General features: G+C 31.5%; 3 protein-coding genes across 3 annotated transcripts; 2 read left to right on the forward strand and 1 right to left on the reverse strand.

The window, feature by feature from the left end:
* Positions 1-7,064: 7,064 nt before the first annotated feature.
* LOC112782810 (uncharacterized protein At3g27210) lies at positions 7,065-9,914 on the forward strand. Its single transcript, XM_025825414.3, has 3 exons — positions 7,065-7,567; positions 8,953-9,033; positions 9,253-9,914. The coding sequence occupies exons 1-3, from the start codon at positions 7,444-7,446 to the stop codon at positions 9,636-9,638; spliced, it is 591 nt and encodes a 196-aa protein (XP_025681199.1). The 5' UTR covers positions 7,065-7,443; the 3' UTR covers positions 9,639-9,914.
* Positions 9,915-10,143: 229 nt separating this feature from the next.
* Positions 10,144-12,152, reverse strand: LOC112782809 (uncharacterized). The gene is made up of 8 exons (XM_025825413.3): positions 12,048-12,152; positions 11,893-11,945; positions 11,545-11,801; positions 11,394-11,452; positions 11,240-11,300; positions 10,950-11,040; positions 10,792-10,868; positions 10,144-10,539 (listed from the first exon to the last, which is right to left on the reverse strand). Exons 2-8 carry the CDS (start codon positions 11,918-11,920, stop codon positions 10,423-10,425), a joined length of 690 nt encoding a protein of 229 aa, XP_025681198.1. The 5' UTR covers positions 11,921-11,945; positions 12,048-12,152; the 3' UTR covers positions 10,144-10,422.
* A 1,605-nt stretch (positions 12,153-13,757) lies between these two features.
* LOC112786820 (triacylglycerol lipase 2) lies at positions 13,758-18,378 on the forward strand. Its single transcript, XM_025830188.3, has 9 exons — positions 13,758-14,123; positions 15,254-15,370; positions 15,496-15,636; positions 16,229-16,339; positions 16,412-16,561; positions 16,633-16,673; positions 16,788-16,867; positions 17,136-17,228; positions 17,935-18,378. The coding sequence occupies exons 1-9, from the start codon at positions 13,965-13,967 to the stop codon at positions 18,255-18,257; spliced, it is 1,215 nt and encodes a 404-aa protein (XP_025685973.1). The 5' UTR covers positions 13,758-13,964; the 3' UTR covers positions 18,258-18,378.
* Positions 18,379-18,985: the final 607 nt, after the last annotated feature.

An 18,985-nucleotide genomic window follows, 5' to 3' on the forward strand; every position in this document is an offset into this window, starting at 1 on the left:
AGGATTATGCCTCGTTAAAACCTTACTAAAGAAAACCCAATGGGAAAAAAAACTTTAGTGAAGGAAAAAGAGTACAAAATCCTTTGTGATGGGGACTGCCTCATTAAAAACCTTGTCAAGAAAAACCCAATGGGAAAAAAACCTGACCAAGGAAAAAAGAGTACAGTCTCCCCCTCTTGCCGACATCATTTAATGTCTCGAAATCGGCGCATCCCAATCTCATGTACCAATCTTTCAAAGGAGGATTTTGGGAGTGACTTTGTGAATAAATCTGCCAGATTGTCACTTGAACGGATCTGTTGGACATCAATTGTCCCTTGATTTTGAAGGTCATGAGTGAAGAAGAATTTGGGAAAAATATGCTTTGTTCTATCACCTTTGATGTATCCACCCTTAAGTTGAGCAATGCATGCTGTATTATCTTCAAACAGGACAGTTGGAGCTATCTTATGATCAATCAGTCCACATGATGATAGAATATATTGAATCAGACTCCTCAGCCAAAAACACTCGCGACTAGCTTCATGAATCGCCAGTATTTCAGCATGATTAGAGGATGTTGCAGCAATCGTCTGTTTCATGGACCTCCAAGATATAGCTGTACCACCATATGTGAACAGGTATCCTGTTTGAGATCTCCCTTTATGTGGATCAGACAAGTATCCAGCATCTGCATAGCCAACTAATTGTGACTTGGATCCATAGGGATAAAACAAACCCATATCAACCGTCCCATGAAGATATCGAAAGATTTGTTTGATTCCACTCCAATGTCTTCTGGTTGGAGAGGAACTATATCTTGCTAGTAAATTCACAGCAAATGATATGTCAGGTCGCGTATTATTAGCAAGATACATTAGCGCTCCAATGGCACTAAGATATGGTACTTCAGGACCAAGGATATCTTCATTTTCTTCTTTAGGACGGAATTGATCCTTTTTCACATCTAAAGATCTTACAATCATTGGGGTACTTAATGGATGTGACTTATCCATGTAAAATCTTTTCAAGATCTTTTCTGTGTATGTTGTTTGATGAATAAAGATCCCGTCTTTTATATGCTCGATCTGCAGGCCGAGACAAAACTTAGTCTTTCCAAGATCTTTCATCTCAAACTCTTCCTTTAGAATTTTTATAATTGTTGGAATCTCTTCAGGAGTCCCAATGATATTTAAATCATCAACGTACACAGCAATTATAATGAATCCAGAAGCAGTTTTCTTTATGAAAACACACGGGCATATATCATCATTCTTGAAACCGTTTTTGGCCAGATACTCAGTAAGACGATTATACCACATTCGTCCAGATTGCTTTAGACCATATAAAGATCTTTGCAATTTGACTGAGTATAACCCTTGCGAATATTCATTGGATGGTTTAGATATCTTTAGTCCTTCGGGGACTTTCATATAGATATCACGATCTAATGAGCCGTATAAATAGGCTGTTACCACATCCATTAAATGCATATGCAGTTTATGATATGCAGATAGGCTGACCAAATAACGCAAGGTTATCGCATCCACTACGGGGGAATACGTTTCTTCATAATCTATACCGGGCCTTTGTGAAAAACCTTGTGCTACAAGTCGGGCTTTGTAGCGCACAACTTCATTTTTCTCATTTCGTTTTCTCACAAATACCCATTTGTATCCAACAGGTTTTACATCTTCTGGTGTACGGACTACAGGTCCAAAGACTTCACGTTTTGCAAGTGAGTCTAATTCAGCCTTCATGGCTGCTTCCCATTTTGGCCAATCATTTCTTTGTCGACATTCTTCAACTGATCTTGGCTCAAGATCCTTACTTTCATGCATGATATCTAATGCCACGTTATATGCAAATATTTCATTGACAATTGTCTTATTTCGGTCCAATTTCTCTCCTGTAAAGACATAATTTATCGAGATCTCGTCATTTTCACAATTTTCAGGTACCTGAACGTCTTCTGGCGTTATATCAAAATTTTGGACAACTGCAGGTGTCTTTACTATGTCTTTTTCAACAGGAATCGTATTTACCTCTTTTCTCTTTCGAGGATTTTTATCTTTGGAACCGACAGGCCTACCACGCTTCTGGCGTGTATTTGCTTCAGTGGCAGTTTGTCCAACTGGGACATCAATTCGAATTGGGGCATTTTCCGCCCTGCCACGCTTCTGGCGTGAATTTGCTTCAGTGGCTACTTGTCCTACTGGGACATCAATTCGAATTGGGGCATTTTCCGCTGGTATATACGACTTGGTTATCCTCTTTGTATCGGAAAATGCATCAGGCAATTCATTTGCTATTCTTTGCAAATGTATAATCTTTTGAACTTCCAGTTCACATTGCCCTGATCGAGGATCTAAATGCATCAATGATGATGCATTCCAATTAAGTTCCTTTTCAGGAAACTTATTCTCTCCCCCTAATGTTGGAAATTTTGATTCATCAAAATGACAATCCGCAAACCGGGCTTTAAACACATCACCAGTTTGTATCTCAAGATACCTCACTATAGAGGGAGAGTCATATCCAACATATATCCCCAATTTTCTTTGGGGTCCCATTTTGGTGCGATTAGGTGGCGCAATGGGAACATATATCGCACACCCAAATATTCTTAAATGGGAAACATTTGGCTGCTGGCCAAAAGCTAATTGCATAGGAGAGAACTGATGGTAACTCGTTGGCCTCAAACGAATAAGTGCTGCAGCATGTAAAACTGCATGCCCCCAAACCGAGGTTGGGAGATTTGTTCTCATAAGCAAGGGTCTAGCAATTAATTGGAGACGCTTAATAAGTGATTCTGCTAATCCATTTTGTGTGTGAACATAAGCTACTGGATGTTCAACACTTATTCCATTAGCCATACAATAAGCATCAAAAGCTTGGGAAGTAAATTCACCAGCATTATCAAGACGAATTGCTTTAATTGGGTTTTCTGGAAATTGTGCTTTTAATCGAATAATTTGAGCTAGTAATCTCGCAAACGCCAGGTTGCGAGAAGATAATAAGCACACATGTGACCATCTCGAAGATGCGTCTATCAGGACCATAAAATATCTAAAAGATCCACATGGTGGATGAATAGGTCCACATATATCACCTTGAATCCTTTCTAGGAATTCAGGGGACTCAAATCCAATCTTTACTGGTGATGGCCTTAAAATTAACTTCCCTTGAGAACATGCAGCACAATAAAATTCACTAGTTTTAAGAATCTTCTGGTCCTTTAGTGAATGTCCATGAGAGTTTTCAATAATTCTTCTCATCATGGTTGTTCCCGGATGGCCCAAACGGTCGTGCCAAGTTATGAATTCATTTGGGCTAGTAAACTTCTGGTTTACAGTGGCATGTGATTCAATTGCACTAATCTTAGTATAATACAACCCAGATGAAAGTGAGGGTAATTTTTCTAATATAACTTTCTTATTTGAATCATGAGTTGTAATACATAAATACTCATGATTTCCCTCATTCATAGTCTCAATATGATATCCATTTCGGCGAATATCTTTAAAACTCAACAAGTTTCTTCGAGACTTGGTAGACAATAGTGCATTATTTATTATAAATTTTGTTCCTCCAGGAAACAAAATTACAGCTCTTCCGGAGCCTTCAATCACATTGCCTGAGCCAATGATAGTATTAACACACTCTTCTTTTGGCACAAGATGGGTAAAATATATATCACTTTTGAGAATAGTGTGTGAACTTGCACTATCCGCAAGGCATACATCTTCATTACATGTCCTTGCCATTCTTCAAAAACAAATAATAATAAAATGAGTAGTATGCATAGTTAAATTGAATACTTGATCAGAATTATTTTCTAAGAAATACTGTACATAAAATAATGTCATATACTAAAATTTTATTTTAAAATTTGACACATTTAATAATTTCAAAATTCATTAATATTTCATTATTTATGTACATCACATTTGAAACTTAAATACATAGAAAATAAAACTTAACAATAAGTTTTTTTTTTTTTACATTATTTATTTACATATATACTTCACAATCCCACATATTAAACTATTCCACCATTGATCAAATGACCAATATTTCCTTCAGGATCCTCAAAGAAATCAGATACATCATAATGAGTGGTGGAGTTCTCAGCATCATTTGAAACAAAATTTGTTTCCTTTCCTTTGTCGTTCTTTTTCAAAGATGCCTGGTAAAGATCGACTATGTGCCTTGGGGTACGACAGGTACGAGACCAATGGCCCTTTCCACCACAGCGGAAACACTTCTCCTCGGTTGATTTATTCTGCCCGATATTCTTTTCTTTGTCCCACTTCTGGTGAGATCCTCTCTTTTGAACATAATTCTTTTTCCTTCCATAATTTTTCTTGTTATTAAAAGCTTGCCATTTACCTCTTCTGGGGTAATGATTTGCCGCATTTACTTCAGGAAATGGGGCGGCGCCAGCTGGGCGCGCTTCATGATTTTTTAATAACAACTCATTGTTGCGTTCAGCAACAAGAAGGCAAGAAATTAACTCAGAATATTTTTTAAACCCTTTCTCTCGATACTGCTGCTGCAGGAGCACATTCGAGGCATGGAAGGTTGAGAAAGTTTTCTCCAACATATCATGATCAGTTATTTTTTCCCCACACAATTTCATTCGTGAGGTGATTCGAAACATTGCAGAATTATATTCATTTATAGATTTAAAATCTTGTAAACGCAAATGCGTCCATTCATATCGGGCCTGAGGAAGTATCACCGTTTTCTGATGATTATACCTTTCTTCAAGGTCTTTCCAAAGATCTGCAGGATCTTTTAATGTAAGATACTCATTTTTCAATCCTTCGTCAAGATGACGACGGAGAAAAATCATGGCTTTAGCTTTATCCTTCTGGGATGCATTATTTTCAGCCTTAATGGTATCTCCAAGATCCATTGAATCAAGATGGATTTCAGCATCTAGTATCCATGATAAATAATTGTTTCCAGATATATCGAGAGCATTGAATTCAAGATGAGAGAGCTTCGACATAATGAAAATTTGTTACCTGAGTCTTCCTAAAAATTTGATCAGAGTCTCGTGCTGATAACGTATTGTGAAATAAAAGATATATATAATAGAGATGTATAAATAGAAGACTCTAGTATTAAAATAATTAGCCCAATAATAATTTATATATATATAATAATATTATATGTTGTAATGTGTATATATATACAAAGATAAGAAAAAGTATTAAAAATAAAGAGAGAGAGATTTGCATTTGATACTATCTCAATATAATAAAGATGGTTAATATTGCTATTAATATTATATGTAAAGAGTAATAGAAAATAGAATTTAAAATACTTATAAAATAAAAGAAGAGGAAGAATTGTAATAGTAATATAAGGAGAAGGGTATTTGATTGTAACATAAAAGAGGATTTATTTGTATGAGAAGGAAGGAAGGATAATATATTTATTCTGTTGTTGTTGTAATATATGAATAGAAAAGAACTTTTGTACGTAGAAAGAAAGAGAAGATTTTGTATTTGTATTATTGCTTGTGTGTAATTGTTAGAGGCTTAAGCCTCTATTTATACACATACATTAGGTAACTTTTTCAACTTTATATTAAATGAAGTCATTCTTGAGAAACTATATATCATGAAAAATGGTCATCCACGTAAGGTATGATAAAGTATCCTTATCACGACAGTAGATAAAGATTTGACTAGTTATATAAATCTCGTTATTTTAGAAACAAACTCATAAAATTTAATTCTGCTTAAACGTATATTTTGGAAGCCTAAAGTATTTAATGGTACTCAAGGACACACATTAGAAAACGAGATTAGATGAGAAAGATGTTAAAACGAGATATGATACACGGCTTTGAGATATGGACACTTTTTTTTTTTATATATTCCTAGATGTTTGTATATTATACTCAATTTTTATCTATGATTTTAGTTGAATATACAATTATCAAGAAACTTTAAATTGAAAATAACATAAAGGTAATATTACGAAGTAACTTTTAATTAATGGGGAAATGATAACAAAATAATTTTAAATCCTAATATATATAGATTAAATATATATTTGATAAAATATCAATTTGATTCTAAAATTTTTGAATTTTATGATTTTGAATAAATCAGTTGATTATGAAAGTTTTTATTCAATCTAATAATATATATTACGATTTGTATTTTTCATATTTAATTTGCTTTTTTAATTTTACATAAAATATATATTTTTGCTACATTAAATATTACATATATAAAAAATCGAAAATAATAAAATAAAAATTTAGATACAAACGTATACATGAAGTTGATAATAAAGAACCATTAAATAATAATTTAGTTAAAATTATTAAATTATTTAATAATTTTTAACTATCAACTTTATATAAAATTAACTGTACTTAAATTTTCTTCTAATAATAAACATTATAAAACATAAAAAATAATCAAATAAAAGAAAATAAAGAGGACAACATTTTCCCTTCCCAAACACACAAGAAACTCTTATTATGAAGAAAAGTGAAATTCTTTTTTGTAATTCCAACAAAACAAACTATTCATTTTCCCATAGGACCCATCCCTGTGAAATGAGAATCCACATACAATAATAATAATAATAATAATAATAATAATAATAATAATAATAATAATAATAATTTAATTTTGATATATTAACCGTGTAAAGCGCTTTATATGTTCGTGTAATCACGTTCTTTTGGACGATCATTTACAATATCAATACAAAAGGTAGTTATTTTTATTAGAAAAGTGCTAGAAGGCTAACAGATTTTGTGATTTGTAATTATTAATTAGTCATTATTAGTAATTTTGATGGTATGAAATTTTATCTAAGAGTGTGAAATTACTCACTTTATTTTTACTAGTTAAATACTGACCAGATTTCAATAAAATTGCTGACCCTTTAGACTTTTCCTTTTAATTATATGGCATTATGTAATTAAATACACGTGTAAAACTATTCTATGCTTAACAAAATAATAATCCATCAAAATTAAATTCTAATAATAATAATCAATAATAATAATAGTAGGATATTTTATACACCTTTATGACAGCCAATGTAGTGGCTAGCAGGCATGAGTGATGAGTCACTAAACAACACAACCTTGTTAACATAACTTCCCTTTCAACTTTCTTCTTTCTTTCTTCACCAATTCTCTCTTAACCTTTTCTCTTCATTCTCCTTCCCTCACTCATTCACTCACACCATTTTTTTTATTTCTTTTGTTTTCTTCCCAAACCATCATTTTTTGCTTCCTCACACGTTTTCTATAACGCCAAAAAACATTCCCATATATTACACCTTCCTTTTTCACCATATTTGCTCTCTCTCTCTCTCTCTCTCTCTCTCTCTCTCTCTCTCTCTCTCTCTCTCTCTCTCTCTCTCTCTCTCTCTGGTTCATCCTGTGACTGTGATGATAAAAAAGCTCTTGTCTTTTCAGTGATGGGTTCTTGTTATTCAGTCCACAATAATAAAACTAACAACAAAGACATGAAACTCAAGCTTTCTTTTGCTTCCAAAACCGAGAACGTTGTGGCTCCTTCACCACCCACCTTAACTGACCAAGGTATCTATCTATTCTATTCTATTCTATTCATATATTCTCCTTGTTCTTTTATTGAACTATTTATGTTCTTATTTGATTGGTGACCTTGTATGAGAGTTTTGTTTTTATTAATATATCAATGTCTCGGGGATTTGATTTGGCTTAAGATCTGGAGAATTGTTCATATGGGGTCCCTGAAGAATTATTAATCTCTTGGTACATGTGCTAGAAACTGGAAGAAATTGTATTTTGTCCTTTATAATATATATTAAATGATTTGCATATTTGAGTCATATTTCTATTTGATCATTTTTTCCACCCTTGGATCATATTTTTTGTCAGAATATTTGTATAGTTAATTTCAGTTGTATCCACCTATGGTTTCTTGTTATTGTCAGACTAGTATGGTTGTATTATAATAGCAAAAAGAAAAAAATTATCCTTTTTCATTTTTTTTTCTTTTTACTTTTGCAAAATACTATTTTCTGGTTGTCATCAAGTCCATTATTTTTTTTTCAATTTTCTTTTTTTGGGATTATCTGCATATACGAATTTATAGTTGAGGATAAATTTTCACTCTATTGAATATTTACCTTTATTTGGTCTAATGGGATGAAAGAAAATATATGTTCCAAGAATGAAAACAACTTGCCAACTAATATGATCTGTATGGAGAGGTGGACAATTTAAAGGTATTTAAGGACAATTGTGACTGCAAAAAGATGATCTTTAATTCTCTGATTAATTTGGATATTATATTAAAGTAGTTGTCAGAACTATATGAATGATATGGGTGAAGCATAAGAAAATAAATTCACAGTTCTCACTCTTTCTGTGTCTCTCTCTATAAATCTGTATTTACTATTTACTTTCATATGATAGATTGTTTTATCCCTTGTATGATTTAAGAACTAATGCACTGAGTTCATACATGATTTATGTTAAGATACAATAGCGTTGTTTGATCTAGGTAACATAATGGGACACGGTTTTGTTGTTGTTGTCATCAAATATATCTTAATATGAATTTTCCATGTGGGAGCAATAATTTGAACATTACTCTCAAACTTGCCTTTGATTATTATTGTTCAAAGATGGCAGTCAACTTTGACTTTCAGACCAGAATGGGCTGAGCATGTGGTAGTTATGACCAAGAAGATAGTAGTTTGTTTGATATCTTAAAATCAAGTCAATAAACAATTTGCCCATTCTTTTTTATTTATTTATTTTTATTTGATATTTATGAAGAGAGATGAAGACAAAATTGTGTGTTGTTGATCTATTTTAACTTAGTTTTTTCTTAAACAAAAAAATCTAAATACACATTAATTAGTGACAACCGTATATTTTATAGGAATATCAAGAGTGTGTAGTGTATGAATAGTGTTCTTCATTGAATAATACAGGAAGCAAGGAGGAAGCTTTTTTTGATTCCAAGGCTTGGTTAGATTCAGATTGTGAAGATGATTTCTATAGTGTCAATGGTGGTAAGGATCTTGCTTCTGTTTTCGTTTGTTCTTGGTAAAAACTCACATGCGGTTGCTTTTATGTGAAGTTGACAATTAAAAGTTATTAGATGACAATTTAGTCAAACTTTCAGCTATCAACTTCACATAAAGACACCTGCATGCGAGTTTTCACCTCTTTTCTTTTTCTTTCTTCTTCCAATTAGCTTTAGATATTTTGTCTGTATCATTTTGTTACAGAGTTTACACCGTCTCGCGGTACCACTCCGGTTCACCACGCTTTCAATAAGAGTAGAGATTCCGGTTCCACTGCCGAATCATCACCTGAAAAGAAAAAGAAATTGTTAGATCTTTTTCAAGAAAGCTTGAAACGTGATCCATCCAAGAAAGATGCTAAACCAATGATACAAGATGTTCTTCCCAAATCTGCACAGAGTACACCTTACAACATCTCAGGACCCAATTCTGTGTGCAGCAGCGAAAGAGTCATGAGCGAGGATCGCAGGTCCTTCGGAGTGAAATCGGCTAAGTATGTGCAGAAGTGCCTTCCAAGCTTGTCTTCATGCCACAGCTTTAGGGAGAGGAGGAGGATGAGTCCTGCAATAGCAGTAAATGGAAAGCATTGATTTCTGTTGCAATGGCGACGATGGATTAAAGCCTGTACGAATCGCAATATGCCGGAAGGTTTCGCGGTTGAATCGAATTTCAAAGTGTACATTTCAAGGTATCCTTGTAAAGCAACACAAGGCAAGGTGAATGTGAAAGCATGTAAAAGATTTTATGTTAATATATGCAATGAAATTTTTCCTTCTGAGGGTGATTTTATTTAATTTTTCCTTGATTTCATATCTTGAATGCTTGAGAAAAATTATTCATAATAAAATTGAAATGGTTGGACGTCATGTAACTTTTGTAAGTGGCCTTGTTATTTTTAAAATTTGACTATTTGTATAGAATGTTAGGTGATCAATATTTTTTTATTTGCTAGTTATCTTAAATTTGAGCTAATATTAATCCATTTCTTTTAATTGACTGAAAAAAACAGCAGAGTTATCGTAGTGAGGTCCTCCCTAGAGATGCTAGTGTTCAAGTCTCGTATTTTACAAGAAATTGAACATATACAACAAAAGGTATCCAGAACAATAATAATAGTATAATTATAATAAACTAACACTACCAACAATTTCAGCATTTCGTTTACAATGGTTAATGCCACCTCCATTTTAAGGCTAGTTCACAGGATTCGCACAACCACAAAACTACTATAAGAAAGTAACAAACAAAACTGGGGAGGATCAAAATCGGAAACTAAAACAATAATACTAATTCCGGTCACATATCGGTAGATCAAGATAATTTTGTTATGCATCACATGTTGTACACTTCAACGATCTTAAACAGATTGAGTGACTATGAACATTCAACATCTGAATCTTCAGGCCCATCAATGTAAAGTTCAAAATCATCAGGAGTCCACCTGCAAATCAGGTGTAGCCGGAATGAAGCCATCTTGATTCCCAACAAGCGCTTCACAAAGAGGAGCAATCAGTTGTCAGCATCTCAATATCGCCAAATATTGACAGACATTAACAATGCAGATACAATAATTACAGCTTCAATAATAATTTTATTAAAAACTTTTATCCTTGAAATATAAATCAATCAACAATCAACAGAACTGGTTTATTTCTTCGAAAGTGGATGTAGAAATTAATCACTTTTGTCCACACAGCACCTAATTGGAAGGGATGATTTCGATAACAGTAAAAACAAACTAACCAGTATCCGAGCTGCCTCGGGCGACAAGGGCTTCCCTTCCTCGCAAACAACAAAATCTGAAACAAGCTCCACAACTCCTGCAAATTTGGAAACATCAATTGTGCATCCACCATCACCAGGTGCATTGGTACCCTAATTACAGAACATTGCAAGTGTACCTTTATTTAACCGGACAGGCATGCCTTGCTTCCGAAGGAAGGGTTCCATCTCATGCGTAAACTGCTCTAAAGGACCCTCTTTAAGATCGACCTAGACAAATGTCAAATTGTGAGTCTTACTAATGAATTAAAATGTGTGCATGCTCTACTACCTAATCAAACTGAATGAGTTCTATTGAAATGCAATAGAACACCATTTTCGACAATGCCAACTTAGCCAATGGCTTCCTTAGGACAACATTTGAATGAAACAGCTATGTCTAAAACAAAAAGCAAGATATGCCGAACACCTTTTCAGTGGCAATGCTTCCTGTTCTTGCAAAGTCGTATTCTTCAAATTGATTAAAAAGCCTGCAAAATAGAAGTGAAAAAAACATGAGGTTAGAATCAAAAAATGAAGTTGGTCACTAATTATAGTATTAGCAATTCCAATTCCAAGATTACTTTTCAACTTCTTCTTTTGATAAGTTGGTGAAAAACATCCCAGAATCTCCACGCAATAGCTACAGCACAAGAAAAAACAACAAATGCAACATAAGAAACATGATTATCAAACTAAAACCGAAAATTCGTTGGTCTCGAGAAAGTGATGAACCTTGGAAACCTTATGAAGACCTGATCTGACTTCATCAGAAGGAGACCTTCCAAGAGAAATCTGCATCACTTTGTTTGATCCCAAAAAGAATCTGCTACTTGATTTGAGCTGCTCCCTGAACTCCTTGAACTTCTGATTCCTCATATTCTCAAAAGAGAACACATAAACAGAAGAGTATTTCTCAGCCGCCTCTTTTATGGAATTCACAATTGCCTCTTTATGTTCCCTTCCCTTTTTCTTCGTTTTCGAAAGCGTAACTGCATATCATCATCATCTTCGCTTCAAAAATTTTGAACGAACAGATAAAACTATAGCAAAGCGTGTTACAGCGAAGAACAAGACACAAACCTTGTCTATTTCTCTTCGATTTCGGCATCTTTAACTTGTTCTAACTAACTTAGCTGGTGCAGTGTAACATTGAACATGTTAGGGCACACACAATAGCATTACCATAAAGAAGAAGAAGAAGAAGAAGAAGAAGAAGAAGAAGAAGAAGAACTCACCGTTGAACGAACGAGAGGGAGGGAAAGCAGACGGCGAGAGAGAGAGAGAGAGAGTTAGGGTTTTGGGGCCTTATGGTTTATGCTTGAAGTTTTTTTTTTGGTCATGGGTTGAAGGGTTATATGGGCTCATCGCTTATACGTATTTTTTGGTAATTAGATGGGCCTAGGCCCAAAAACGGAAAATTACATATCACTGGTCTGTTTTTGGATTGGATTGCTGTCCCAAATTCATAAGTGCCTCAAAAAAAATTTTTAAATAAAAAGTAATTATATGAATTTTTTTTTTTTAAATTATGCCATTTTTTTTTTTCAGAGATCATACAGCTAGGGCTGGAAGTGAGTCAAGCCAGCTCATGAGCTAGCTCGAACTCGACTCGTTAATAGCTCGATAAGCTAAGCTCGTGAGCTAGTGAGCCAAGCTTGAGCTTGGAATTGAGCTCATAAATTAAATGAGTCGAGTTTGAGCTTGGATAAGCTCAGCTCATTAGCTCGTGAGCTGATTCGATTATATATATATATATATATATATATATATATATATATATATATATATATATATATAATTAATCTATACTTTTAATATTATATATATACATATGAAATACTACTATATAATTATATATATTAATGATCTTAATTATTTAAAATGTTATATTTAGTTTTTACATATAATTTTGATGTAGGACTTAAATAAAAAATTTATAATTTAATGATAAATAACAATATATAAAATTGATCTTTTTAAATATTTTATAAAATATATAAGTTATAATTTATTGATATAGAATTATAGATTATGTATTTATGTTTCTATTATTTGAGCCAGCTCGTGAGCTTTCAGTGAGCCGAGCTTGAGCTTAAAAAATAGGCTCGATTATTAATGAGTCAAGCCGTGAGCCGAGCTCAATTTTTGTGAGCCGAGCTGAGCCGATTCTTGACCTACATACAACCCTGATTCTTGACCCACTTATATTTAAAAAATAATAATAAAGAAATAATTTTTAATTAACCAATATTAATCAATTTTTTATTATAAAATTACTTTTTTAACTCAATTTTTTTGGAAAAATTTGGATTTAGCATTTAAAATTTAAATTTTATAATTTAACTTTAAGATAAAAGAGTAATTTCAAAAGAATAGTTGATATTGGCATAAAAAAATTGACTATCTAGTTGAAAAATTCAAATAAATATAATCAAATGTATACTATTACTATTGCAAAAAATTCTATGTGTGTATAAAAAAATAGCTATCATATATTTATATATTAATATATGTATTATTTAATTCATTTTTTTATTTATATTTTATATTTCAATTTATTTTTTATAGAAGTGATTGATTTAGTAGGTGGTTTTTTTTATATATGTAATATAGTCAAAAGAAAAATGAATAGTATCATTAGTGAAAGATTTGTTGGACCTTTAAACGTGTTGTACCAATTTTGATGTGCTAATATGTTGACGATTGGATAAACAAAAAAAATCTGATAGCTGATAACTAGTGGCATCTATTTCTCATAATTTGACTAAAGTTTTTGTGATGTTACTTTCTTGTTTAGCAAATTGATTCTAAATATTTTGTAAAACTATTACCATTGTCCAGCCTAATCATTTGAGAAAAGCAAAAACGTTTTTACCACTTTAAGCTTGAGAAGAAATAGAAAAGCAAAGATAAAACGGTGCCATGAATGCATCATAAGGTTGACCACTAAAAATAATCCAAAGATAGAAAATTATCCATTCCACTCGTTTTCCCACCTCATGCTTTAATTTAGTTCCCACTTTGAATCTCTTGGCTTCAATTTTCCATCTCTTATATATATTATATATACAAAACAATCAAAAGGTGAGCCATTCTTCTTCAATTCCTTCAACTAGTCATAGAAAATTAAAATAAAAGAAAAGAAAAAGAAAATGAAGATGGCTCCCATGCCTGCCATGACACTTTGTGTCGTAGTGGTCTTAGCATTTGTTCCTTCTCAAGCCCGCGGCTCTTTAGGTGTTAAAAACCTTAACGACGGTTTTTGTGCCACTTTTATTACTCCCCATGGGTACAAATGTGAGGAACATCAAGTAAGTGCTCTTTCTTTCTTTTTTTATTCTATACCATTTACATGCATCCCAGCTTTCAAATTGTAATTTTTTAAATGCGCATAACATTCTTGTCGCCTCAATTTTGTTTCCACTTTCCAGTATTCATCGTCGAGAATTAGGGGTGTAAGTTATCGAATCGGACCGAAAATTACCGCAAATCGAACCAAAAATTACAACAACCGATTTAAAAACTGAAAAAATCAGTTTTTTTTTTTTCTGACAAAACTGATCGGTTCGGTTCGGTTTCCGGTTGGCTCGATAGAAACCGAACCGAAGATATGCATCCATTTCAATGTTTTAACCTTTAACCTAACGACAAAAATCCCTAACCCCTAACCATTTCAATGTTTTACTCTTATTATTTCAGTTTATTGACTATTTTAAACCTCTAATTATTGTGATTCATATTTTGCTCATTAGAAATTAAAAACCGAAAAAACCAACCGAACCAAATCGCTGTTTGTTCGGTTTGATTCGGTTCGGTTGTTGTAAAAACAGCAAACCGAACGGTTGTAAGTCTGTAGGAACTGAACATATCGGTTCAGTTAGTTTTTGGTCCAAAATCGAACCAAACCGAACCGATAACACCCCTATCGAAAATGGTTAAATAATTTAATATTTTAGCTGTTCTTTTTTATTTAAAGACATATATGAATAATCATACATTCTTGTAATTGAAAACTAAAAATGTCACATCCACATTAAAATTAGCTATTATTTATTTATGTATAAAAATATATGTAGTTTAAATTATATTTTATATTAATATCTAATTTTATTAGCTAATTTTAGAATACGTTAAAATTATGTGCACGGCCTACATGCAACAAACTTGAAGAAAGATTAAAAGCAGAGTGAAAAATAAACTAAGATTTACACTTTGGAATATTAGTCCATATAAAAAAAATACCAATAATATAAATACATTATTTTTAAATTAGTCTTTATTATTAAAATAAAAGATCTTGATTTAAACTAATTTATTTATGTTTATTATTTTAAAAGATTTTATTAGTATTTTTTTTAGAGATTAATCTGTCTAAAATATAAATTTTAAAAAATTTATGTCACTTTAATTAACTATTTTAAAAAAAATTTCTCCCTCAAAGGTTACAACCAAAGATGGGTACATTCTTAGCTTGCAAAGGATCCCACAAGGTAGAACAAACGTTGGCAATGGCGGGGCCAAGAGGCCGCCTGTGATAGTACAGCACGGAGTCATGGTGGTAAGTTATATAAAATAATATTGTAACGGTTAAAGTAGAAATTTAGTTAATTTATTTTATGTGAAATTAATAGTTAAAAATGCGATAAATTTAACTAAATTGTCATTTAACGGTTGGATGTGCAGGGAGGAATGTCATGGGTGCTGGGCCCCCCAAGTGAAAGCCTGCCCATGAATCTTGCAGATAGCGGCTTCGATGTGTGGATCTCTAACGCCAGAGGAACCGTTTATAGTCAAAAACACATCTCCCTCAACTCCGCTGACCCTGTAACATTTTTATTACTTTTTCCTACGCCTTTATTATCAAAACATTATGGAAAAGTATAGGGTATCAATATATTATGCATGTTTGGGTGCTATTATTTTGTTTAAAAAAGATCTTTCTTCAATGAAAAAAGATTTTTTTTATTTTTTAACGTGTTTGACAAATTTCTAGTAGTAAAAGTAAAAGCACTAGTAAAATAAAAAAGATCTTTTTTGAGAAGCTGTAATTTATATCATTTTTTAAAAAATCTTTTTTCCTTAAAAAAAAGATATTTTTCATGTAATAAATAAACAAAAAAATATTTTTATATTATTATACCCAAACATAATTGATTAATAAAAAGACCTTTTTATATGAGATATCCAAACATAAAATTACTTTTACTTCTCTATAAGATTTTTTAAAAAAAGATAATTCGAAAAAAGATCTTTTTTAAAAGCTCACCCAAACAAGCCCATTATCTGCCAACTTCTGCCGACTCTTATTTATAATTGCTCTTGGTAATGCCGACTCTTATTTATAATTGCTCTTGGTAACGTAGCGGAACCGAAACATTATTTACAAAATTAACTTAATATTTCTCTCTTTTGACAGGCATATTGGGATTGGACTTGGGACGACATGGTTGCTAATGATGTACCTGCGCTTTTTGATTATGTTTACACCAAAACACATCAGAAGATTCATTATGTTGGCCACTCTTTGGTAATTTATCATCACCCCATCATTTTTAAAAATCAATGTTATTTGTAACTAAGAAAAAGAATATGGTTGCAGGGAACTTTGGTAGCTCTAGTATCATTCTCTGAGAGGAATAGTGTGGTGATGGACCGGATCAAATCAGCGGCATTGTTAAGCCCCATTGCCTATTTGAATCACATGACCACTCAACTTGTAAATGTTGCTGCTAGGAGCTTTATTGGCGAGGTAAATAATAAATAATAATCTAACTATCTTACAAAAATAATAATCTAACTAATTTTTATGTTTTCCAACAGATGACTGCCGTATCTGGTCGTCCAGAATTTGATCCCAACGGGTACCAACATGAAACTTGGAATATAATTAATCTCTATTTCATATAATTTCTCGTTTAAAAATTTATTAGCATTTGACACACAAATTAATGAATTCTCAACAATTTTTTTGCTAGAATATCTGTTCTTAACAATGTCAAGTCTCTCTGCGTTACCCATCAGATAAACTGCGACGATATGTTGACTGCAATTGCTGGTAAAACTTTTGTAGAATTATATTAATTTATTTAAAAAAATATATACTATGAAAAATATTAGAAAATTATCAGAATTTATTATTTTTAATTATTATAATAAATTCTAATGAGTCTTTAGTATTTTTGTTATTCATAATGTCTTCGTGTTTTAATGTTTTACTTTTAATTAAAAATATTTTTTACTATATAATATGATCCTTAATTTTTTGGATTATTGTGGACATATTATCACATAATTTAAATTAAACTCTTTTAATAAAATTTCAGGTGAAAATTGCTGCATGAATTCTTCAGTTGTTGATCGATTCTTGGACCATATTCAGCCAACAGCCACAAAGAATTTAATACACTTGTCTCAGTGTAAGATTTTACCAGCAAACAGCCATAAAGTTTACTTAAGGCAAAGCTTTTTTTTTTTTTTTTGGTTAAATCCTTATTGTTTCAGTTTTGTTTTTATTCTTTCAAAATTATTTTAGATTTGTCCACCAATGTCTTAAAGTTGTTTTGATTATATCCCTAGATTTTTATGCTAAGTTACCTATCATATAAATAAGTAGAGAAAATTAGCTTTTAATTAGTTAATATTAATTAATTTTATAATAAATTATTTTTAAGCATTATGTTTTTGGAAAATTTAATATTTAAGTTTTAAAATTTAAACTAAAAAATACTTTAAAAGATTAACTGATATTGGTCGACAAAATAAAATTATTTTAAAATTTTTCGATATTTTCATATGTTAGTTATAATTTGATACTGTTATTTTAGAAATTTCGTCATAGCCATTAGCTAATATTATAATTAAAACATATTTACAACTTTAGAAACAAAACTAAAACAAATAAAACTATTAGAAACATATAATGATATTATAATTAGGTAATGTGAAAGAGACAAAAAATTAATCGGTCCAAACAATTTAAATTTATCTTATTTAATATTTATTTATTGTAGAGTATATTAAATAAAGTCAAAGAATAATAAATTTTGACAATTTTTTATTTATACTTTTTTGTTACCAAATATTTCCGTCGTAATTAAACCTTGTGTGGATAATTTGGTGCAGGTGTTAGATTTGGCACTCTTTCAAAATTCAACTATCAATTGCCAGAGCTTAATCTTAAGAATTATGGAAGTTTGTTCCCTCCAAGCTATGACCTTACCAAAATACCCGTTGACCTCCCAATCTTCATGAGCTACGGCGGCACCGACGCGCTCTCCGACGTCATCGACGTGCAGAAATTACTGGAAATCATGAGGAACCATGATGCAGATAAGTTGAGTGTTCAATTCATCAAGAACTATGCTCATGCTGATTATGTTATGGGCTACAATGCCAAGGAGATAGTCTATGATCATGTTATTGCATTCTTCAATAAGCATCAATAGTATGATCATTTTGTACCAATTTATGTTTTGTTTGTTGAGCAATCTCTGATGTTTTGTATGTAAATATTCTTTTGTTGATTTCATCTTATATATAAATATTCTTTAATCTATACATTATAAATTTTTGTTGTCACAAATTTTCACTCACTTATCCTATTGAAAAAGCAATTAGTTTGAAGTTGAACTAATTAACCCTAAAACTACCATATTGTAAATAATTGGCTGATTTTGGTTGAGAAAAATTAATTCTTTGATTGAATTCAGGATTGGAAATTGTATGAATGAGTAAGGGAAGATTTTGGGAAAAAAAAATAACTAATTACAAATTAAAAACTGAATTTTTAGAATTCTTTTACCCCATTATATTTAACCTGGTCCTAGTTTTTTTAAAAATTGAATTTTTAGAATTCTTTTACCCCATTAATGTATACTCTTTATTTTAACTTTTGTATTTTACGATAATGCCAAAGAGACAATAATGCCAAAGAGACAATAATCTAAAATTATCTTATTTAGTTTTAACATCTATAATTACACACTTATTACATGTGATATTACTTAATTGTTCGAACAGTAATTAATGAATGCAAAATTAGATAATTTTGGATTGACTTTTATTGTCTTCTAAATATTTGTAATTATTTTATTAGTTAATTCTTTAAATTTAATAAGAATAAGTTAAAATTTTTATTTAATGTAAATTAGTATAAGCAACAACCATTAAAAAG

This window comes from Arachis hypogaea, chromosome 20, assembly GCF_003086295.3.
Source record: "Arachis hypogaea cultivar Tifrunner chromosome 20, arahy.Tifrunner.gnm2.J5K5, whole genome shotgun sequence".
In the NCBI taxonomy this organism is placed as follows: Eukaryota; Viridiplantae; Streptophyta; class Magnoliopsida; order Fabales; family Fabaceae; genus Arachis; species Arachis hypogaea.